General features: G+C 44.7%; 6 protein-coding genes and 1 non-coding gene across 10 annotated transcripts; 2 read left to right on the plus strand and 5 right to left on the minus strand.

Moving 5' to 3' along the window:
- Positions 1-465: 465 nt before the first annotated feature.
- LOC100825528 (BTB/POZ domain-containing protein At1g21780) lies at positions 466-2,618 on the minus strand. Its single transcript, XM_003573211.4, has 4 exons — positions 2,404-2,618; positions 2,155-2,300; positions 1,491-1,606; positions 466-1,363 (listed from the first exon to the last, which is right to left on the minus strand). Exons 1-4 carry the CDS (start codon positions 2,538-2,540, stop codon positions 755-757), a joined length of 1,008 nt encoding a protein of 335 aa, XP_003573259.1. The 5' UTR covers positions 2,541-2,618; the 3' UTR covers positions 466-754.
- Positions 2,619-3,348: 730 nt separating this feature from the next.
- Positions 3,349-3,420, minus strand: TRNAQ-UUG. Its single transcript has one exon. It is a non-coding gene; the product is annotated as a tRNA-Gln (tRNA).
- A 964-nt stretch (positions 3,421-4,384) lies between these two features.
- On the minus strand, positions 4,385-7,994 carry SWN6 (NAC domain-containing protein 43-like). Of its 3 annotated transcripts, none has more exons than XM_014899890.2 (4): positions 7,855-7,994; positions 5,704-5,928; positions 5,280-5,617; positions 4,385-5,140 (listed from the first exon to the last, which is right to left on the minus strand). In XM_014899890.2, exons 1-4 carry the CDS (start codon positions 7,898-7,900, stop codon positions 4,634-4,636), a joined length of 1,116 nt encoding a protein of 371 aa, XP_014755376.1. In that variant the 5' UTR covers positions 7,901-7,994; the 3' UTR covers positions 4,385-4,633. The 3 variants fall into 3 exon arrangements, with proteins under 3 accessions (XP_014755376.1, XP_014755377.1, NP_001266864.1); XM_014899891.2 differs by having other exon boundaries at positions 5,704-6,030; positions 7,855-7,974; NM_001279935.1 differs by lacking the exon at positions 7,855-7,994 and having other exon boundaries at positions 4,617-5,140; positions 5,704-5,923.
- Positions 7,796-9,771, minus strand: LOC100825840 (transmembrane protein 18). The gene is made up of 4 exons (XM_003573212.4): positions 9,528-9,771; positions 8,873-8,978; positions 8,379-8,527; positions 7,796-8,289 (listed from the first exon to the last, which is right to left on the minus strand). Exons 1-4 carry the CDS (start codon positions 9,705-9,707, stop codon positions 8,194-8,196), a joined length of 531 nt encoding a protein of 176 aa, XP_003573260.1. The 5' UTR covers positions 9,708-9,771; the 3' UTR covers positions 7,796-8,193.
- Positions 9,772-12,797: 3,026 nt separating this feature from the next.
- Positions 12,798-16,670, plus strand: LOC100826153 (receptor homology region, transmembrane domain- and RING domain-containing protein 2). Of its 2 annotated transcripts, none has more exons than XM_010235942.3 (5): positions 12,798-13,140; positions 13,725-13,964; positions 14,097-14,321; positions 14,703-15,107; positions 15,329-16,670. In XM_010235942.3, exons 2-5 carry the CDS (start codon positions 13,823-13,825, stop codon positions 16,108-16,110), a joined length of 1,554 nt encoding a protein of 517 aa, XP_010234244.1. In that variant the 5' UTR covers positions 12,798-13,140; positions 13,725-13,822; the 3' UTR covers positions 16,111-16,670. The 2 variants fall into 2 exon arrangements, with proteins under 2 accessions (XP_010234244.1, XP_014756899.1); XM_014901413.2 differs by having other exon boundaries at positions 12,801-12,961.
- A 473-nt stretch (positions 16,671-17,143) lies between these two features.
- Positions 17,144-17,768, minus strand: LOC104583524. The gene has a single exon (XM_010235943.2). The coding sequence runs from the start codon at positions 17,718-17,720 to the stop codon at positions 17,382-17,384; it is 339 nt and encodes a 112-aa protein (XP_010234245.1). The 5' UTR covers positions 17,721-17,768; the 3' UTR covers positions 17,144-17,381.
- Positions 17,769-19,685: 1,917 nt separating this feature from the next.
- Positions 19,686-20,567, plus strand: LOC112272000. The gene is made up of 2 exons (XM_024462411.1): positions 19,686-20,032; positions 20,193-20,567. Exons 1-2 carry the CDS (start codon positions 19,688-19,690, stop codon positions 20,274-20,276), a joined length of 429 nt encoding a protein of 142 aa, XP_024318179.1. The 5' UTR covers positions 19,686-19,687; the 3' UTR covers positions 20,277-20,567.
- The last annotated feature ends 397 nt before the right edge of the window (positions 20,568-20,964 follow it).

Below are 20,964 nucleotides of genomic sequence, written 5' to 3' on the forward strand. Positions count from 1 at the left end.
CTTGACTTTATTTGTTTTTGGTTCTTCATTTCCTTCCTTTGAACCAACAACCCCAATCTTTTGTCAACTTACTAACAAGTCATGGCAATCCACTCTTAAGAAACACAGGGGGGGCAGCCAGCAAAAATCAAAAACCAATTTTGCTGCTGTGACCAGCAATGCCAGGCTTTTAGTCTAGTCACAGTGGAAATAACTTAAGCAGTAACATAAAAGGCCAACTAACCATTTTGATGACATGCATGGTATTAAATGAAGAAAGAGATGGAGGTGGTAACTAGATATGTTATCATAACATCACAAACCAATGCAAGATAACCTAATAAATGACACTATGCATGACACGACATATATGTTACTACCCTACTCTAAGTTACTCCTCACTATGACCAGCCTTATGATTGTGATTCTATAGCCTAAGCTCCTATTTGGACAGCCAAAATACACCCAAAATTTTACACCCGCAAATGATCCAAGGACATTTTCTTTAAATATATGCTGTAGTTTTTTTTTTGTTTCACATCTAGAATACATATACAGCAGGATTTAGGACTCCATGCTGGACAAGCAAAGTACTGTTACTGGCTTACTGCTGCAAGTTCCTCACAAATTTTTACACACAACCTGCCCAGATCAGCTTCCTCTCTATACGAGCAGCACATTACATTACATATACAGCAAACTAGCTGCAGTAGCTTCAGCTAGGGCAAGCATGCCTGACCACCAGGCAGAACCTTTTCTCTGGCTTGATGAGAGCTCAGATCGGCTTCCACACACTGAGCACCTCCTGGAACATCTCCAGCATCAGCTCGCGGTCCGCGTGGTGGAAGAACCCGTCGATCTCGTCCCTCACGTCATAGATCTTGCCGAACACAAACAGGTAAGCCAGGCACCCCTTCTTCAGCTTCTCCAGCTGGTACAGCCACGCCACGTGGAGCCTCTCCAGCACGTTGGCCGAGCATATGTCCTCCAGAAGGCTCTCCTCGCAGCAGGCCTTGACCTCCGCAATGCCGTACTTATTCGCCGCGCCTAGCAGCGACACCCGGTGCTTCCAGAACTGCTCCTGATCGATCGTCCCGTACACGAAACCCAGGAGCGCCGAGCACGACTCCACAGTCATGTCGCTGATGTCGATCGTTGATGACTCCTTCTCCTTGAGGTCGTGCAGGAACATGCTCTCGAACACGGGGGAACACGCCGCAAGCACCGATTTGTGCGCCTTTAGGACACCATCGGTCGTGTTTATGGTAACGTCGGCATGAATGGACTCTGTGAGCATGCGGGAGAGGGATCCGAGAGTGCTCTTGCTAGCAACTTTCTGTACCATGCCTTCATTTGGCCAGATTGATGAAGATGATTCAGTACCCTGTCGGTCCATTGGTTAGAACATGTTAATTAGCAGATAGTTATTTCACCAGGAAGATGTTCTATAAAACAGCAGGAAGGAGGAACCATTTGCAGCTGATAAGGGGGAAAAAGGAGAGGATACTTGCATTGTTGGTGGCTATCCTCAGGTCCAAGAACTCAACATCGATCGTAAAGCGCCCATGGGACATCGCATCGACTTGCCACACAAAATCATCGCTGCTTCGGAGAAGCTGCTCGATAACTATCACAAGGAATAAAAATAATTAGGTCTGCTAATCCGAGCGGTGAGTGCTATCATAGGGAATGAACCATTAAAGCAACAAAATGACTAGGGAATGAAACATCCAAGGAAAACTATCTTCTGTTCATTTAGATTATACTGCTAAACATATGCAACCTACATCGATCCCCAGACAATCACCATTGTCGCAGCTGATCAAGATCGAAATTACTCACCAACTCCTCTACAATTGCAAATCACAATTGGAAAAACTCTCTCCTCTTCAAGCCTATTTATCCTATCTACCTCCTTGCCTCCAAATGGTACTAGTAGTATTTTAGCTGGCATGAGAAAACTCCTCATAAAAATCAATCACCGACAATTCAATTCAACGACGGCACAAAGATGATCAGATCATATGTGTATAGCCTAATAACTGGTGATCTTTCACATTGCCTATGACCCTATGCGACCACACAAAGTCTGCAAGAACACATTGCCGTACTGCAAATGAAAACGCACCAAAAGCTTTCAGCCTTTTATCAATCGGAGGAGCCGGAGATGCAAACCTGGGGAGACGCTGGAGCGGCGGGGCGGTCCGGCCCAGGAGACACGGAGCAGAAAGCGGGCGAACGGCGGCTGCTCCTTGGCCAGCCGGCCGGGCTCCGGGAAGAGCCGCACGTACACGGACCGGCTCTTCTCCACCGACAGGTACCTGTTTTGATTATCACCCAGCATCAAATCACTCAAGGCTCCGATCGAATTTCACGAATTTGTTGGGATTTGAGGAGGAAGGAGCCAGTAGAGAGGTACAGTACCAGTTCCAGATGCCGAGCTTGAAAGGGTCGGAGCGGCGGTAGGAGCAGGGGCCGAAGGTGTCGATGCGCCACTGCGCGAGGCGGGAGATGGTCTCCACCCGGGAGTCCGGCCCGCTCAGGCTGCCGCCGCCGCTCATCGTCGCCGGAGCCTTGCCTTTGGGACTTTGGGTGAGTAGGAGCAAAATGGGGATGAGATGACCCAGTCAGTTCAGTCAGTGACCTACTGACAATTGCTGCCCCTCGCAGAACTGATAGGTGGGCCAGTTCTTTTCGGCTCTGTACCGTCTTCTCTAAGAAGCTGTTCTCTCACAGCTTTATAGAGAAGCCGTCATCTAAATTTAATTAAGATATCAAACTAGTTTAGTCTAAACTATTTCGAAAACCTAACTAAATCAGAGATGCGGCTTCTCCAGGAAGTAAGGTGAGGGCAGCTTTTAGAAAAAGCCGATCCTATAAGCCAAAAAAAACGCACCCATAAAGATTCTCCCATTTTATTTAGTTTATGTCCACACAAAGTAAATTTGAATTCGAGGATTTCAAAATTTGTTTCTGAATTGGACTCCTAAAATGGATGCTTTTGCTCTAAGTTCAGACTTCAGAGATGCCATTCATATAAGATAAGCAAAATGAAATTAATGTACTCCAACCGGCCAGAATTAATTGTCGAAATATTACATATATCTATATGTTTTTTAAACATAGATACTTCCTCCGATCCTAAATTTTTGACTCGAATTTGCTCATATATGGATGTATCTATTCTTAAAAAGCGTCTAGATACATGTGATATTTCGACAACAATTTAGGATCGGAGGGAGTACATCAATATTTGGGCAAATTTGAGACAAGTAATATGGGTTGGAGAGAGTACCAAAAAAGGAAAAACTTTTTAAACATAGATAATATGGGAGGAGGGAGTAAAAAAAAAAAGAAGAAATGAAAAATAGGTCCTACCGGGATTCGAACCCAGGTCGCCAGATTCAAAGTCTGGAGTGCTAACCACTACACCATAGAACCATTCTGCCCATTTTAGGATATAACGACTTTAGTACGTGATGACGCTCCAAAAGCGAGAGATGACTGGCCCAAATCTGTCCTAAAACCAAGCCCATAAGCTGCTAATGGGCTCCCTAAAATTGTACTCCAATAACCCACCACTTAATAAGTGCACGATTACTTCAGCATTTTATAATGATTTTCCAAATAATTTCATTGTATATATACTCCATAGGTGGTCTTCATTGCAGCGCCCGCGATGTATATATGCATGTTGTATATGGTGCTTCTCCCAGGCTTTTCCTTCGGCTGCATATCTTGTGCTTACAAGTTAGAAAGATCTATAACACTGCTACAAAACTCATCATTCTTGGTTGATGATCAGTTATGACCCAGGAGGAATAATCAGTGGTAAAATGTGGTAGATTTTACTAACATGTCCATATAGGACATATAACTTCCAAGTTATACAGTCCACAAACCCGTGTTGAGGAGTCATCACTAACATGTCCATATAGGACTCGCTCGTTCACGTCGAAGACATTACTCCCTAGCTAGATTGCTTGCAAGTACAAATCATTGTAATTACCACACATTTTATGTGGTAGATCATGATGCTTTTGTAGAAAAATGAAAGCGAAAACCAGCCTCCAAATTAAAGTCCTCCGCGAAACATGTCTTGCCAAAATAAAACTAAATAAATCAGTTACCACGATTGTTTGATTGTGATCTTTGGAGTAGTTGATTGGATTGAGGTTTTTTTTTCCAGGGTAGTGCATACACGGTTGCTTAGTACCGAATCACAAAAGATGCATAGAATTTAGCCGATCGAGATCATTGCATTGCATGAACAAGGACCAGTCGGCCGATGTTATCATTGATCTTAGTGCAAGTTGCCATCGGCCGCTGCTCCGCTCCGAGATCGATCGTCCCTCAAGCAAAGCAAAGCAAAGATCTCCACAAGATTCCCCACGCAACATATATATGTTGTCATGATCAGTACTGAAATTACATGTATAATGTATTGTTGTTTTCGTGTATACATATCCTATGATGTACAATATATAAAAATGGAAGCGGTAAATATTAGTGAAGCAGATGTAAAATATGGTCTTCAAATTAATACACTATATACTCTTCCCATTGCATATGATCAATCGATTAATTGTCATGTATATGTAGTTAATCGGTCAAGATCACTTGAGTACGTTAATCTTTGCACATCTGTATAGCGTCAATTGTTCTTCGAGGAGCTCGTGGTAGGAGCTGCTGCCGGCGGCGGCTGGCCGTGGAAGAGCTGCGGCAGCGGTGTGGACGGTGGCTGCAGCAAGCTGCTCCACAAGTTCCAGTCCACTGTCGTCGGCGTTCCGGCTGCCATGGCGAGCTGTTCATCAGTAGAAGCAGCAGCACAGGCGCCGTTGAGCGTCGTGGGGCTCCGGAGCGGCGGTGGCATGTCGCCGGAGATGGCAGAGGAGAAGTGTTGCACCTGCTGCTTGGACTCTGCCGCCGATGCCACGCCATGGTGATGTTCATCATGCGGTGGTGCGCCGCCGCCGGCCACCATGAGCCGCGCGCTAGGAGAGTAGTTGTCGGAGTAGTAGTAACTGGAGCCGAAGCCGTAGCCTCCGCCGCCGCCGTTCATCATCGGGTACCCGCTGCCGCCGTAGGAGGAAGAGGAGAACCTCTGTTGCTGGTTGGGCAGCGGCTTTACGAACGCGCGGCACACCACCCACCCTTCCTCCTGAAGGATCAAATCCACCAAATTTAATCCAGATTATGAAAAAACAAATCATTTCTGAATTATATGTAGACGACGATCAGTTGAGATAGATTATTTTGATTCATGTATGGAATTGGAATTTAAGATTGTTGATTCTTGCCTGTGTGGGCGCGTGCTGGTTGGATTGGAGGCGATACTCGTGGATGATCCAGTCGGTCTTGCGGCCGTTAGGCGCCCGCCCACGGTAGAACACCAGCGTCTTCCTCATCCCGATCATCATCATCGCCGTCGCCGGAGAAGATGAAGAAGAAGACAATGACGACATGACGGGCTTGTCTCTGCCGGTGGCCTTCCAGAATCCGGCGGCGGTGGCGCGGTTGGTGCGCGTGCCGCTCGGGTACTTGCGGTCCTTGTAGCTGAAGAAGTAGTACTCCTCCCTCGCCGGATCCTCCTGCCCTCCTCCTCCTCCGCCGCCACCGCCGTACTTGCCGCACCTCTCTGACGTTCATATATACATGATCAATCTCTCCATCGATGAATTAATGAATCAAAATCTTGCATGGGGAGCAAGAACTGAATTGTACCTTGGAGATCCCAAGGCTCGATGCGGTAGAGATCGACCTCCTGGATGATGTCGAGGACGTCCATCTTGTTCATCTTGTTCTGGGAGGAGCTGTTGCTGCTGGCCTGGACCTTCCTGGCGAGGTAGTAGCCGACGAGCTCCTCCTCCGTGGGGTGGAACCTGAACCCCGGGGGCACCGCCGCCGTGTTACACCAAGAAGCAGAAGAAGACTGCTCCTCCATTGCCACTGCCAGCATGCAAAAGCGTTACCAGCTAGCTGCTTTAATGGATCTCAGCTCAGCTCAGAGCATGCATGTGTGTGTCGACTCTGGAGCTGTGGAGGGGCCAACTGCATGCATGGGGAATATATTGGGGATTCATGATGCATGTAATAGTAGCTGTTTGTACTTTGTACATGATGCATGCAATTAGTTGATCCGACCGAGAGACCTAATCAGTTGTTGCACCATATACCTAAAGGGAGTACACACTGATTTAATCTGCAGGAGAAGATCTAGAACGTGTTTTGTTTGTTTAATTTAGGATCGATGGATGAGCTTATAATTGTGTGTGACATACCAAAAGTAGGAAAGCAAGATATATATTCATAGACGACAGCAGTACTAGTTTTTAGTTTGGACGGTGTGTGTGAAGCTAGCTAGAAGCCTTAAGCTTTTTTGGAAGGTAGAAAGGGTTCCTTCATGTCCTCCTTCCTAGCTAGCTAGCTTGGAGTGCACTTCAGGGCTGGTCTCTCTCACTAGCTAAGCTAGCTCACACACCCAGACATACATATACTAGTACTGATCCTTCTCTGTCACCAACATGCATGCATATGCCTCAGATATACTGTTGAAGTGGCTAATATATCAGGCAACATATAGAGTACTCCAACATATACAATTAATGGTACTATTGTATGGCGCAGACATATAGAAGCAGCTGTTCAATTGTGACCGAGATGTAGTCAGATGAGACGTTATGATTAAGCTAACTGTATACATATGTGTACCTTCCTGCTATTTAGGAAGACAAGTGCTGTTGCAACAAACAACCGAATCAAAATTAAGAGGATTATACTAATTAACAAAAACAGTATGAGACACATGTACTTGGCCTGGACATTGTACTATCTATCTATAAACTCACCAAATTAACCAAGAGTTACTCAACCTTGCTATAGCCAGAAGCATTCATAGTTTGCATATGGTGGCTAGAGCTGGCTTGCTCGCGGTCTATGACTATATTTATGCATGAAAATGCAAGATCATGAGGTTTATTAGCTTAGTTACAGAGTGCACGCAAGCTAATCTGAAGGCTGATCTGACCAGTTGATTTAGTAATAATAACTAAAGATGCATGAGCAAAGACTTGCAAGTGCATCGATATGGAGTGGAAATCTAGCTAGATATGGAGGCTTGCTTAGTCGGCAATGAAATAAGCCATCGACCACCACTACCGGCCGCCACTAGCCTTCAAAGGGACATTCAAGCTAGCCGGTCAAGGGCTAGCTAGAGAGAACTCCCAAAGATGACCCTTTCAATTATGGCATGTTATCCCGTGTACAAGTAGATCTGCAAATTTGCTAGAGAGTTTTCTTTCAACCAGCCCCGTTTGCATCCCCTGTTTCAAGGCCGGTCAGGCTTTGATGATCCGCCGTCGCTACACTATTCCAAAAACTCACATACTCCATCTGAGATGGACAAGGACTTGTATATTCAATCGGTGGCAGTCATTTTCTCTTCTTAATTTATGAAACTTACATCTGTTTGTATTGGAAAACCGTTTGCAAAATAATATTCCTTGCAGGGTTATTTTTTTTGCCCAGTTGAAATTTTTGAACTGCAGATCATTCTATCGAATATGTACGGATGCATATTTCCCTAGCGTCTTTTGAATTATTATGGAACTTTATCGTCACTGATTGTCATGAATGGGTCCAATTAATTAGGCTTAAATGGAGGTATCTTAAGTCTCAAATTTGAAAGAGATTTGTCTCAAATGAGACTTTCTTATGATGTGTGCATAGATGCTTTCCCCATATTTTTTTATTGAGTTTGTTTTCAATCAAAGCAGAACTTGTAGATTAGAACAAGAGAGCAAGTGAAGTCCAGAAAAAACAGTCAACAAAATCATAAAACAACTTAAACTCGAGGTTTTGGATTACAGAGCATACCATCAATTCGTCCAATTGGGTACAGGAACAAAAACCCTGCAGACATCTAGAAACATCTCCAGAGCTGCCTACACAAACATGCATGTCCCTTACTTAATTTGGTCATCATGAGCATCAGCTAATACATGTCTATAAATAGGTAAAAACAACAATACTATAAAGCCTTAATCTTCTTCACAATGCGCTTCAGTACCAGAGACCAAGAGTGAAACCGTCAAAATCAAATGCTCATTAACCTCCCGCTTTGCTGTTCCGATCAAACTTCTCAGTTAGATCAGCAATTTAACTAACTCCATACTAAAATGCACCTCAACAGTTCAAGGGGTAGGCGAGCATCGATCACTCCTGCTTGCTCCGGGTTTCGCGGGCGCGGTGTCTGAGCTCAGCCCGTTTCCACCGCACCATCAGCATGCAGAGCGTCACAAGGGTGTTCACCTGCGAAACAAAATGCATAAGAAACAGTTGCAGATAAGGAAAGCGGAGCAGGAGGCAGACAAAAAAGACAGAAGGTGTGATGCGCTTACCAGAATTAGGATCGTTATCAGAAGCAGGGGGCCTGACCACATGACTGAGATGAAGAGACCTTGGGGATCAAAGTAGTTCTGGCTCGAGAAGCTCTTCCAGTGTTGTCCCAAGAATGTGTTTAATCTCTCCGCCAGGAATACACCAGAAACTGTGACGGATCAAGCACAAAGGGTAAGCAAAGGGACCACCTAGCATATCACGAAAGCATCTGATCGCCACCATTAACATTGTGCATACATATGAGATGATACCATGTTCAAAGATTCGAACTGCTAAGTTTGGCAACCATCAGAAAAATTATCAAAAAGCCTTCAGACTTAATTTTTCATCAATACTTATGGTTAGCATAGTATGGCATTCAAGTGACTAGTAGAGGAGGGGGGAATACAATATCAAACTCGACGAACGATGTAAGCATTCTGCAAATATTAAATAATGGCACTAGAAGTCTGGAGACAAGAAGATGACAAGATGGTAGGAAAATTGCACTCACATGTTAAAGCTGACAATATAAGTTGGAAATTGATGTTCCTCCTGGAGATGATGGTTACCAGTAGCAGAATGGCATGGAAGCTGATCATGCCGATCAACCAAGGTTCCTGAAGACACACAAGTAATAGATCGGTCAATGTACAGACGAGGCGACGGAGACAATCGAACATGAACACACATACTACATCGGTTGATTCAAGCATATAACAAAAATGTCACATGGCCTGGCAAAGCACTAGCAACTGATTGCAACCAAGAAACAAAAAAAAAAGAACTAGCTACTGAGTTCCATATGGATCATGGAAGCGCCGGAGCTGGAGCAAATAACAGAAGTAGTAACTTGCATTTCTGTTGCAGTCATTTAATTTTAGATGCACAACGGTCTTGTTCGATCGAATTACTTGCCAATATACATTGGATATAGCGGAATCGTGCAAAGATGAGCCGTATTTGACTGTTCACACTACATTGGTGCATCTATTCTCGAGAGAGATCCAGGCGAGGTGGGGAATTAAAAAACTGCAGCTTTGGTTGGTTCGATTTGCCAGATGACCAAGCACACTGACGACGTCCGGCGGTCGGAAATCTGCTGCTGCCTTCCCGGTTAAAGAAATCTACGAGGAAACTAGGGAGGAAAAGAAAAAACAAGGGAGCACCTTCCAGTCGACGGCGTGGAAGAAGCCGATGAAGGAGTCGACGGCGGGCGCGAAGCCGCCGCGGAGCTCGGTGGAGACGCGGCCGAAGAGGTCCGCCACGACGTCCGCGTGCTCGTTCAGCGCCGTACGCACCTCCTCCACCGCGCGCCCAACCGCCGCCGAGGAAGAGGAGGAAGCCATCTCGTCGTCTCGTGATCTGATCTCTCCTTCCTCTGCTCTCCTTTCTCTGCAAAGAGACGCAAAGGCAAAGGTCGTCGCTCTGTACGTCAGGGCCCACGCGTCAGTCACTAAACGACCGTGATTAGGCGGGCCGGGCTTTTCAGTTAACTGGGCTGGGCTTTGCTTAGGAAGGAGTACAAAATTTACCTGTTCTAAAACAAAAAGGGCTAATTTCATAATCTTTGCTATTGCTTAATTCGTACCTCGTCCAACCCAGGGAACGAGCCAGAAAATCTCCACTTCCCCAGAAACAAAAAAACAGGCGCGATTATCTCCCCTCGACCAGAAACAAAACAACTGTCGAATCTCCACTCGCCCAGAAGGAAAGCTGGATGGACGGCCACCCCCAGTGTTCCATGCCTGCTCCTTGGTCGCCACTCGACACCCGGTCCGATCATCCGTGCTCCTCCGGCCGGACCTAGGCAGATCCACGCGGGCAGTGACCCTGTTCACGGCGGCGCATCTCAAACTATATAAGTGAAATCTGAAGCTTAAAAATACAAAACACTAAGCTGAAAACATGTTTTCTGTGCTCGATTCTCAAATTATTGGGCCCTTTTCTGGCTTCAGTATTGAACTACAAACACTGGTTTGCATGAACACCTACAAGTACATTCCCAATGCCACAGTGTTGTTTTCAGTGATTTACCATTTTTCCTTTGTTCAGGAGGAGCTTGAAAAACAGGGATCTCTGCGTAGTATATGATGCTCCAAGAAGAAGGTGAGCATGCCAGGAAAGACTTAGGTGAGGGTTTAGGAGTTGTTGTGTCAATTATTCTTTCAAGTACTCTTTCCATGGTTCGTTCTGTACTTGAAACTATCAGCCATCTTAGAAACATTATTGGTGGTAAAACTTTTATTGGCATACAACACTTTACTCTGGCGAGAATTGTTTTGTGAGTTATGAAACAGTCTTGTGCTTAAACAGATATGTAGTGATTGAGTTACATCTCATTGTGATTTATTGATTTTCCTTTTAGTTGTAAAACTTATGCTGGTTGTCTCCTAAAGAACCTTTAAATCTACATGGTATACTTTTATAGTTTGCAGTATCAAACAACCGAACTTAACATGATTATCTAAATGTTCTTTTTTTCCGAAAATAAATAATCTTGTTCATTTGATAAAAAAGAATAATATCATGCTAGACATCTCAATTTCAAGACCTTGCTTTCCTTTGCAGTTTATCTCAATTTCAAGATCGGGGCTTGTGCTATTTATATACGAAGACTATTTGCTCAGGGCCCGTGCCAAGGACCAGGATGACAATGTTGCTCATGAAGGTCTTCTGCTTATTGCTGGTACGTATTCATCTTTGATGTTCTAAATCATAATTCATAAGGGCATATTTGATCATGTTGTTTTACTTCTTGACATATATATTCATGTGGATGTATTTTGCATCGGTTGATCAGTGTTCTTATTAAGCTGTTGTACAGGGAAACATCATATACGGTTGTTAATGTTTGAGTACAAATTAATGCAGATCCAATCTTTCGGTTTTTTTTTCTTCCGAAAGGAGTCTCTAGTGAGGATGGTAACTTGTCCTTTCCTTCATCATGTCATATTAGATTACACTAACAGTTTTTTTTTTTTGCACCTCAACAAAGGTGTCAGCTGTTGTTCATCAGGTGATTCGTCCAAACTCTCATCTCCGGAGTCCAAGATCTACTTATTTTCTTTTCTTTCCTGTAGATGATATGTATCTTCTTTGCTTGTGGATAATAAAAAAGCAGGAAGGTAGTCAAATGATGGTTTGATACATATCTTGTTAGAGTTTTGACTTCATATAGAGGTTGCAAGAACTACACTTAAACTTGGTAGTAGAAAGCTTAGGTTATACTATCTTGTTAGAGTTTTGACTTAAAAAAACAAGTATCTTACCATGAATCCAAAATTTCTTTGAAGCGCAAGTTTTCTTGATTGCTTTTTCGATACAAATGTTGATAAGAGGGTACCCGCCTCTTCTATAATTTGTCATATGCTTGTTCTCTTTCACTCTATACGAAGACTATTTCTATAAAAGAAGTTTTACAATGCCCTTTGAAATTTGCATTTTCCCTTCTTTTCTTTTCAGAGGAGCAGCTCGCTAAATTGTTGGGAAAAAAGAATAATTGTTTATGGATGTACATTTGTTGTTGTTCATTGTAGCAAAGTATGGACATGAAACAAAGTCTGAATATTTTAGTGCTATAATTTATTATGAAGTTTGATTGTGTGTTACTACATAATAGCAAAATGGAATGGTCTGTCAACTATGTTTTGAAAAAGAAAATCCAGTGGCTGAATGAACATGCTTAACCTATATTTGACACTAGCGTGATCGTTGGAATATTGGTGTCTCCGTTGCAACGCACGGGCACTCAGTTAGTAATCCTCTAAAGCAAAAGTGTATAAATTTCATGGTCACAAGCGGCCGTGCTTTCTTACGGAATCGAAAAAAAGTTATAGATGAAAGTTGAAAATAACACGATAGCGGTGAAAACTTGATGATAAGCTTTGGTAGAGATTGGACAGGGCTAAAAAAAAAGCCACTCATAGAATTAATGAAATTCTTGGCCACTTAAGCTGATTGATTTCCTCAAACAAACAACTACTTTCTCGGTCCCGAAATAAGTGCCGCTATACAAATTCACGTTATTTTTTTAGGACGGAGGGATTATATAATTGTTTACACGTTGGAGAGCTTGATATATATTTAGCTAAGTATACTTCTCAAAAGATGATTAGTAACTGTATTGAGATTACATGGTGGGTTAAAAGTCTTTAGGCCGCACTTTAGAAGTTGAGCACCTGTCCTGAACACCTGTTGTCAAGGAACCGGACCGATGCTTTGCTGGCTTTGTTATTACAACTAACGGAATACCAGTGTTCAGTCACCTGGAAGAATTGGTGGTCTCTGTCGGAGTCTGTTGCTGCCGCCGCTGATTCGACGGATGTCTCTACGAGCATCGCCCGCTGTTTCTTGTGAGGACACGATCCAACCAGACGGTGCCGCTGATGCTGACAGCATCCGGTAAACAAACAATCAACGCCTAGTTATTAATCCCCGTGGACAGCGACGGGTAATATGGCATCATCGTCCAAAATAAGCTAGAAAATCGGATCAAGGAGCGCGAATCTGAAGCTCCCCATCATCCATCCTGCAAAGCAATTGCCATCCCCAATCTCTCCGTCGAATTCGCCGTCAATCTCGCCACTGCCTTTGCGCTGCGGTAATCCCACGGCCGATTCCCCCCCTTTCCCCTAACCCAATCCCCCCCTACCTCATGGCAGCCGACGTCTCCATCCCCGCGCCGCCTCTCCGCGCCCCCCAGCTCTAGGCTCTAGCTCCCAATAATCCCGCCGACGGACCCTCTCCCTTCCTTCCTTCCTTCGTCTCCCCTATTTCCAGGTGAAGCCCTTTTTTCGTCGATTGATTCATGTTTCTTTGGTCTGGAAATGATTCGATTCGGGCTTCACCGGTTTAAGTTCGCGGGAGGAGGATTTAGGGCCGTGAATTTTTGGTAGTCGTGTTGCGACATGCCGACGCTAAGACTAGATTCAAGCTTCTGTCTTTTTTGGGGATGAAATTCGAGCTGCAAAGTGACATCTTTTAGGCAAACTGCTGTTCCCTGATAGTGTTTCTCGGCGGCGATTTCAGAGCTGCAGGTTCTTAATATTCTAGTAGGAATCCTCTTGTTCTCCGCGCAGTTTTGGAGCTAGGTTGTGCCTTTTCTTCGCATAAACATATGTGTTCTTTTGTCGAGGTTTTAGGTGCTAGATAAGGTCAATTTTCAGTGGTAAACAGGCCTACTGTTAGAAAGCAAGCTGAATTAAAAAAAAAGAAAGATCTTCAGTCAATTGTTCATCTATGTTTCTCATTTTATCTGCTATTACATTTGAGTGCTACAACTCAATATTGTACTTACTACTGCTGCACAATCACACTGCTCCTGGTTTTTTATTTGTTGCTCATCTTGTAAAATGGAATTGCAGGGCTTTTAGCTGATCGGTGCTTGAGAAGTCGCTCTCGGGGTTTAGAGTCCTCGATCGGTGCATCCGTGCTCGCTCTTCTGTTAGGGAGCTCTGACAAGATGATCCGTCCAGGAGGTGGGAGATTATTTCCTCTCTGGTTATGTGCAGTTTGTATCCTCGTGGCTCAGCCAGGAGCTTGCAATGTGGTGCTGATGGCGAATAATAAGACTTTGTCATTCAATGATGTCGAGGCAAGCTTTAGTGAGTGCTATACACTAACCAATGTCCCTGTATTTCAGTTCCAATCATTTTTATCAATGTGCGGTGCTAAATTGATGCTGCTTGACCCAATCTATCTGTGCTATGAAGAACTTACACTTCAACCTTTTGCAGCTCCAGCAGTGGAAGGCAAGGGTGTAAACGGTGTAATCTACACTGTGGAACCTCGAGATGCATGCGGTCCTCTGATAAACAGACCAGATGAGGGCCCTGTATCACCATTTGCGTTGATCATAAGAGGTGGCTGCCAATTTGATGATAAAGTTAGAAATGCTCAGGATGCCGGATTCAAGGCTGCAATAGTATATGATAATAAAGACAACGGTGTGCTTGTTTCAAGTAATGTTCCTTCAGTCTTCCTTATGGTCTTGACATCAATTTTTGTTTCTATTTCTTTTATATATCTTTGATTGATGAATTACGATCACTGCATATAAAAGAATGTACTGTGCATTTGATTTAAGTTTCTATATTCCTAGTGCTTTGGTACCTAAAAGGTGAGAGGAATAAAAAGGAGATGCAAAAATCTAATCCAGTGTCACAGAATTTAAATTGTAAGAAGCACTAGCAACCTTATATGGACTAAACTTAGAGCAGAAATCTTGGTGTGGCGTAAAAATGTCATGACACGTGATTTTTGTATTAGCTGTTTTTTCTCTCTCCGTAATATCCGTTCAGTGTACATATTTGAAACAGTATTTAACTAGGATGTGTTAATAGTGGCTGGAAGCTCATCTGGAATCAGAATATATGCGGTCTTCGTCTCTAAGGCCTCAGGAGAGGTGTTGAAGAAATATTCAGGTCAAAGTGATGCTCAGTTGTGGATAATATCAACACAGGACAACGCAGCTTGGTCAATCATGGCAATTTCTTTCACAGCACTGCTTGCTATGTCTGCTGTGCTAGCCACTTGTTTCTTTGTGAGAAGACACCAGATAAGAAGGGATAGGGCTCTAATCCCTGCAGCTCGAGAATTTCATGGAATGAGCAGCCAGTTAGTGAAGGCAATGCCTAGTCTTATTTTTACAAAAGTGCAAGAAGACAACTGTACATCGTCAACATGCGCCATTTGCCTGGAGGACTACAGTGTTGGTGAAAAGATAAGAGTGCTCCCTTGTCGACACAGTACGTTCTTCTCACATTTAATGATCACAACTAATTTTCTAATTAGCACTACAGGACTTTGATGGTTTGGGAGCTCGATTCGATTGTCTGTGCAATTTTTATGCAATCAGTTTGTACTGGAGTGTGTTTTCAGTTTTCATACTGTAGGTACTTGATTGTGCTATCTGATGCTTTCTTTGTAATTAACCTGTGCCCTAATATTTTGTTTTGTCATCTTACAGAGTTCCATGCAGCCTGTGTGGACCTGTGGCTCACTTCATGGAGAACATTCTGCCCTGTATGCAAGCGAGATGCAAATGCTGGAACACCAAACCTCCCTGCATCAGAGACAACCCCTTTGCTTTCTTCTGCCATTCACTTGCCTGCCGAATCGACGGCTTTATCCTCTTTCCAGTCGATGGTGTCTGCATCTCCACCTAGGCCAATAAGCCGGCATCCTTCACTGCAGTCCATGTCCCGCACCTACTCGAACTCCAGTATCCCCCGAGGTAATAACCCATGCAGATGTCGTTCCAATTCGCCTGCCATGAGTACAAGCAGGAGCAATGTAGACCTTGCAAACATGTCCGCATCCCCATGGTCTCACACTTCGCACCTTGCATCCGGGAACTCTCTCAGCGGGTGCCACTTGTCTCCGCCGATTGACATCAGATATACATCACTGCATAATCTCCCTAATTCAAGTTACGGATTCTCCGGTCCGTGCATAGGTTCTCCCCATGTCCCCCGTTCGGGCTACGGGTCTCCAAGCTATCATCATCTTGGCTCTTCAGGGCAGCAGTACCCTTACCTGAGGCACCGAACAGAGTCGGGGCCGAGCCTGTTCACCATGGTGCCCCAGTCACCGCAGCAGACCCAGCTTCAGCATGGTGGCGAGTCGGGAACGAGCCTGTCAGCTTCAGCGTCGACCAGTTCGCTTCGTCAGGCCTACCTGCAGCATTGCCCTGACTCTGACGCAAGCCTGTCTGCTGCAACATCGGCTCAGTCGCTACCAGGTTGCTGATTCCTCTATAACAAAGTTCACCACTGAAATCTTTGTGAGACCTCCTGTTTTGCTCAAAGAGAAAAACTGACAGTCTAATGGATGGAAGCTTATGATCCATGGAACTGGCCTGCGGCGGCCATGTACCATGGCGATTGAGCAAAAGCTGGGCTGCCTGGAAGAAAGAGAGATGAGAATGGAATTGTTGACCTTGAATTCTGACCAACTACTTGCTGGGGATGATCTTGAAGAAGCAAGATGGCTGTTGTTGAGCCTGTAAATGAGTTCGAGGCATGTGCTATTTTCTGCTACTGTTTTCTCACACCACGAGTTTATTTATGTTATGTTGACAGGTTATAATTAATTACAGGGGATCCGTCCATTAGTTGCAGTCAGGAATGTTTTCTTCTTTTTTTGCTGTATATAATATAAATAGAGAAGAGTTTGAATTGCAAGATGAGAATAACTCAGGCTTGGATTGGACCATGCATGCATGATGTTAGTTCAACAGATATACTACTCAATCTGGGTATGTAAGGTTTTTGTATGATGAAATCGAGTGTTGTGCATCTCCACTTTTATATGTTGGAGTGGAGTGGTGGCGTTTGGTTAGTAGTGACTGGTGCCCTCCAGGCTCCAGAGCGAGAGCTAAGCTGCTTGTATTTTCTATCTGTTCTTAAAAATTTAGGTATTTTCTATCTGTTCTTAAAAATTTAGGATATTCTTAAAAATTTAGGATTTTAGGATCGGAGGGAGTAGTTAACTGGAGGGAGTAGTTAACTGAAGAAACTTTTCCAATATGGAAGCAGGTCTTGGTGGTTTGTGACAATAAGGCAGCTAAGGTTTTCATGCATGCGCGGTTCTGGAAACATGGGAGGTATACGTGTTAGTATTAACCAACAGTAGCTGGGTTTACATAGGAAAGAGCCAACTACACGATAGATTTTTTTTGTCTTTTTTGTATGATTTTAGGAAATCTGCTGTCCGTAGCTTTTCTTAGCTGCTGGAGGAGCTACTGCACAAAATTCTGGATAGTACAGTGCTGCACAGGACGTGAACAAGTAAAAATTTGACAAAAACGGGAACATGTAAAACTTGGGAACCAGATCCACAGTCTGAATAGTTTGACGATGGTTCAGCTGAGATCGACATGGAGCTCAGTTCAGGCAGGACGTAGGCTGTCCGGCCGGCCGGCCGTGTAGTCGGCGGCGGCCTGTGGTCTTTATTACAGCACGAGTAGTACTAGCTAGCTAGTGGTACCATACAACGGCGGTGGACAGACACATAAAAAGCTACTGGCGGCCTAGCTGACGGCCGCCGTGCATCCCCTGCTTGGCCGGCTGCACTCCTCTCGGCGCCGACGGCTCCTTCTCATCCCCTTCATCTTCTTCTTCCCCTCGGATTGCCTGCTGCTGCTGCTGAGGCTGGACGTTGAAGAGGTCGACGGGTTCGGAGTCGGCGATCTTGCCGCCTTCGAGCGGCGTCTCGCCGACGTAGCCCGTCCTGAGCATGTCGTCGTCGCTTAGCCGGGCCTGCGCCCGCCCGTGCTCCATCTTCTTCTCCCTCTCCACCGTCTTGCCGTACCCCGGAACTTGCCCTTCCATCGGCGATCTCCTGCTATCGCTCGCCATTATACTTGACTTTGCTTGCTTGCTTGTACGAGTATATATGCTCTGCTGATGCTCGGCTGCACTACACTGCAGCAGGGTGTATATATGATCTGTTCCCTGCTGTGTGTGTGTGGAGAGGTCGGAGGATATGCATTGTTTGCGCTGGGGGCGACACGTTGCTCGGTGACGTGGCCACTTTTAATTTGCATGCGTCCTGCCACGCCGGTTATCGACAGACACGTGGCCGTGCCTTTGTCACGTGTCGGCTAGGCAATGCCACGTATATATAAGGATGCTTGCCACGTATATATGCCTCCAAAAGTAAGCATGGTAAATTAATCATGTCAGAAGGCATGCCGGTTGAGGAGAATGGATCCGTGGTCACCCGATCTAGCTCATACTTTCTCTCTTCATCAGTACTTCTACTTCTAGTTTGTCCTAAGTCAATTCTTTTAGGTTTGATCTACATTAAATGTTGAAAAATATCAACAATGTATGACATAAATGTTGATACATTTTCAAAAAAACTGATCAAAGTTTAATATTTTTCACTTAGACCAAACCTAGATGTAAGCGGAGGGAGAGTGACTTCCCGAGCCGGATTCCTCGGCGCCAGGTCAAATCACTAAGACAACGCCTCACACGGCTTTGTAGTGTGTAAGGTCATTGCATTTGAGATTTCTGACGTACGTTGCAAATGGCGTTTGAGAAGCATGCATCTTTACTTATTACTTAATTCTCACTTACGTTAGTTCATAGTACGTCCTCCTCCTCCTCGCACGAACGAATCCCTCGTTACCCCTTCGACCGGCAGGCAAGAGTGATTCCCTTTCTTTCGTGCGCTTACCAAAAATAACGGATCAATCAACGCCGCAAAACAACCCGCCTATCGTGACGTAGGCCAAGTTGCATGATTCCGAGGGCAAGAAGACGGCCGCCGTGAGTGCCGCGATGAGGCGCTCGGGGACTCCGGCGTCGGCAAGTCTAACCTGCTGTCGCGGTTCACCGAGAACGAGTCCTGCCTCGAGTCCAAGCCCACCAGCGAGGTCGAGTTCGCCACCCGCAGCCTCTAGGTCGACGGGAAGGTCGTCTAAGACCCAGATTGGGGACAACGCCGATCAGGAGAGGTGCGTGCTCGCCTCTCTTAATTGCTCCCGGCTCCCTTTCAACTCTGGCTTCCTGTTGGTGCGCAAATGGGCACTATTATACTTACGTTGTAAATTTGCTTGCTTCATGCTCATGGTTAAAAATCAGGAAGTCCGCTACCTTGGTCACAATATCGTTGATTTAATTTATCTTATGACTACTAGATTGGTGGTGATGGTAATTGGATGGTTTGCTAATTTTGGATGCCCATGCACCTCTTCCTCCGGCCGCTGCCCGGTGCTGCCCACCACTACTGCAGCACCGCCGCCACTAAGCTGCCGGCCCGCCGCTCGATTCCGTGCCCCCTGGCCACCGCCGCGCCCGCCGCTAGCATCCCGCCGGCGGCCATCGTTGCTGCCCGCCCGCCTCAAGCGCTCCGTTCTGCAACTCCATCCTCCGCGTCTGGCCGCCACTCACACAGTCGCTCACGCCCGACTCCTGCCCGGCTTCAGTACAGCAAGACACCCTCCTCCTGTGAATTTATCTTATGATTTCGAGTCCCTCCTCCTGTGAATTTTGAATCCAATGTTCCAATTTTCATGTGATTATTTGGTTACAGTGATCTGTCAAAATGTCATAGGGATTTACAGATTAGAGATTGAAATTGCTATATTTTTTATAGTTGTATTTGGTTTGCAATGTGTTTAGTGCTGCAGTGACAGATTCGACCTTCCAATTCCAATATCATTAGTTTGTTGCTATGGTTCTTCACGACCTTGAGAGTATGTGCCTCGGAACTTTGAAAGTTTAATTCTTGCATATATGAGACTATGTGCCTATTTCTATTCCTGTAGCTTTGATGTTTGAGACAATTCAGGCTTGTTGCCTGTTGTGGAACTTTCATGTATGAGACCATGCCCCTATTTATATTTCTGGAACTTTCATGTATGAGAGACATTGAGACTAAGCTTATGCGCTTATCATATTTACGTTTGCCACTTTGCAGGGAAATGGCAGCTGTGACAATCTACAAGGAGAGATGTATCGCTGTGAACGACGGAGATAGTTGGGCCAAGTACATGGCCATTTCCGGTTCTGCTGAGGATGAGCATGACGTAAACACCCTGCAGTACACAGAGGAGGGCTTACTGACCATCGACGTGAATGGGGATGGCCACGCAGCTGCGTTTGGTGATGATATTGCCATCGAGTGCCTAGCCACCGAGTTCAAGAGAGAAGTTTTTGTGGTAAGTTTTTGTGTACTTTGAGGAAGAGGATTGGTTGTATTTTTAGTATGCGGTTGCAGTGAAGTCAAATTTGTTATGGGACTAGAGTGCGAAATTGTGGAGCAACATCTATGCCCAAAGAAAGAGAGAAGATATGATCTGTCTAACTGTGCATTTGCAGGGCCTTGCCTGCTTCTCAAGATTGTGTTGTACCATGAGTCGCCTTGCCTGCTTCTCAAGATTGTGCTGTACCTGTGTACCATGAGTCATTTTTGCATTGTTTTCCTATAGTATACTCCCTCTAATCCATATTAATTGTCAAAATATTACATGTATCTAGACGCTTGTTAGGCATAGATACATCCATATTTAGGCAAATTTGAGACAATTAATATGGATCGGAGGGAGTATGTTATTAGGGATAGGTCTGACTGCTGTGAGAGTTGTAGAATACCTATTCATTGTAGATTGTTGGTGTTGGTGTATGCCGTATTTGTCGGCCGAAAATTTCCTATTACCTCATGTGAGGTTTTTTTCCTCTCCCAAATTTTTCGGAATCAAACCACTGATTCATTATTTTGGCTATGGGTGAAGCCTTTATCCTCCTGGCGAAGCTTCCTCTGTAGTCACCTATGTTGTTACTATTTTGGTCTAGAATATGTGGTAGTACTTGTTAATTGTAATGGATGATAATAAGAGTATGAACCTTCATCTTGAATAATATTAGTTCATCTTAAATATGTCAATTGGTGGGGATGTATGTATTTGTGCCGTCCTTGATTTCCCATGCCTCTCTGGTTTTAGAAATGCACTTGTGCCCAGTGAACCGAGTGAAAATATGTGTTCTGTTCCGATTTGATCTGACAGCAGCGGATTGCAGTTCTATTTTTCAGGTTGTATACTTTTGACCTTCAATTTTATCCATCAGTTTAGCAAATGAATGCATGATGTTA

This window comes from Brachypodium distachyon, chromosome 3, assembly GCF_000005505.3.
Source record: "Brachypodium distachyon strain Bd21 chromosome 3, Brachypodium_distachyon_v3.0, whole genome shotgun sequence".
In the NCBI taxonomy this organism is placed as follows: domain Eukaryota; kingdom Viridiplantae; phylum Streptophyta; class Magnoliopsida; order Poales; family Poaceae; genus Brachypodium; species Brachypodium distachyon.

Bases quoted from the DNA above. Each gene is read 5' to 3' on its own strand.
- LOC100825528 (XM_003573211.4), bottom strand. From the start codon at position 2,540: ATGAGCGGCGGCGGCAGCCTGAGCGGGCCGGACTCCCGGGTGGAGACC. The intron at 2,301-2,403 runs GTACTGTACCTC...TAATCAAAACAG, and splicing joins AAGCTCGGCATCTGGAACTG to GTACCTGTCGGTGGAGAAGA. The intron at 1,607-2,154 runs GTTTGCATCTCC...TCCTTGTGATAG, and splicing joins CCGCTCCAGCGTCTCCCCAG to TTATCGAGCAGCTTCTCCGA.
- LOC100825840 (XM_003573212.4), bottom strand. From the start codon at position 9,707: ATGGCTTCCTCCTCTTCCTCGGCGGCGGTTGGGCGCGCGGTGGAGGAG. The intron at 8,528-8,872 runs GTGAGTGCAATT...GATCCGTCACAG, and splicing joins TATATTGTCAGCTTTAACAT to TTTCTGGTGTATTCCTGGCG. The intron at 8,290-8,378 runs GTAAGCGCATCA...TTTGTTTCGCAG, and splicing joins TGATAACGATCCTAATTCTG to GTGAACACCCTTGTGACGCT.
- LOC104583524 (XM_010235943.2), bottom strand. From the start codon at position 17,720: ATGGCGAGCGATAGCAGGAGATCGCCGATGGAAGGGCAAGTTCCGGGG.
- SWN6 (XM_014899890.2), bottom strand. From the start codon at position 7,900: ATGTCTGCAGGGTTTTTGTTCCTGTACCCAATTGGACGAATTGATG. The intron at 5,618-5,703 runs GTACAATTCAGT...TATGAACGTCAG, and splicing joins CGAGCCTTGGGATCTCCAAG to AGAGGTGCGGCAAGTACGGC. The intron at 5,141-5,279 runs GCAAGAATCAAC...TTGATCCTTCAG, and splicing joins ACCAGCACGCGCCCACACAG to GAGGAAGGGTGGGTGGTGTG.
- LOC100826153 (XM_010235942.3), top strand. From the start codon at position 13,823: ATGATCCGTCCAGGAGGTGGGAGATTATTTCCTCTCTGGTTATGTGCA. The intron at 14,322-14,702 runs GTAATGTTCCTT...ATGTGTTAATAG, and splicing joins CAACGGTGTGCTTGTTTCAA to TGGCTGGAAGCTCATCTGGA. The intron at 15,108-15,328 runs GTACGTTCTTCT...GTCATCTTACAG, and splicing joins AGTGCTCCCTTGTCGACACA to AGTTCCATGCAGCCTGTGTG.
- LOC112272000 (XM_024462411.1), top strand. From the start codon at position 19,688: ATGTATGAGACCATGCCCCTATTTATATTTCTGGAACTTTCATGTATG. The intron at 20,033-20,192 runs GTAAGTTTTTGT...GTGCATTTGCAG, and splicing joins TCAAGAGAGAAGTTTTTGTG to GGCCTTGCCTGCTTCTCAAG.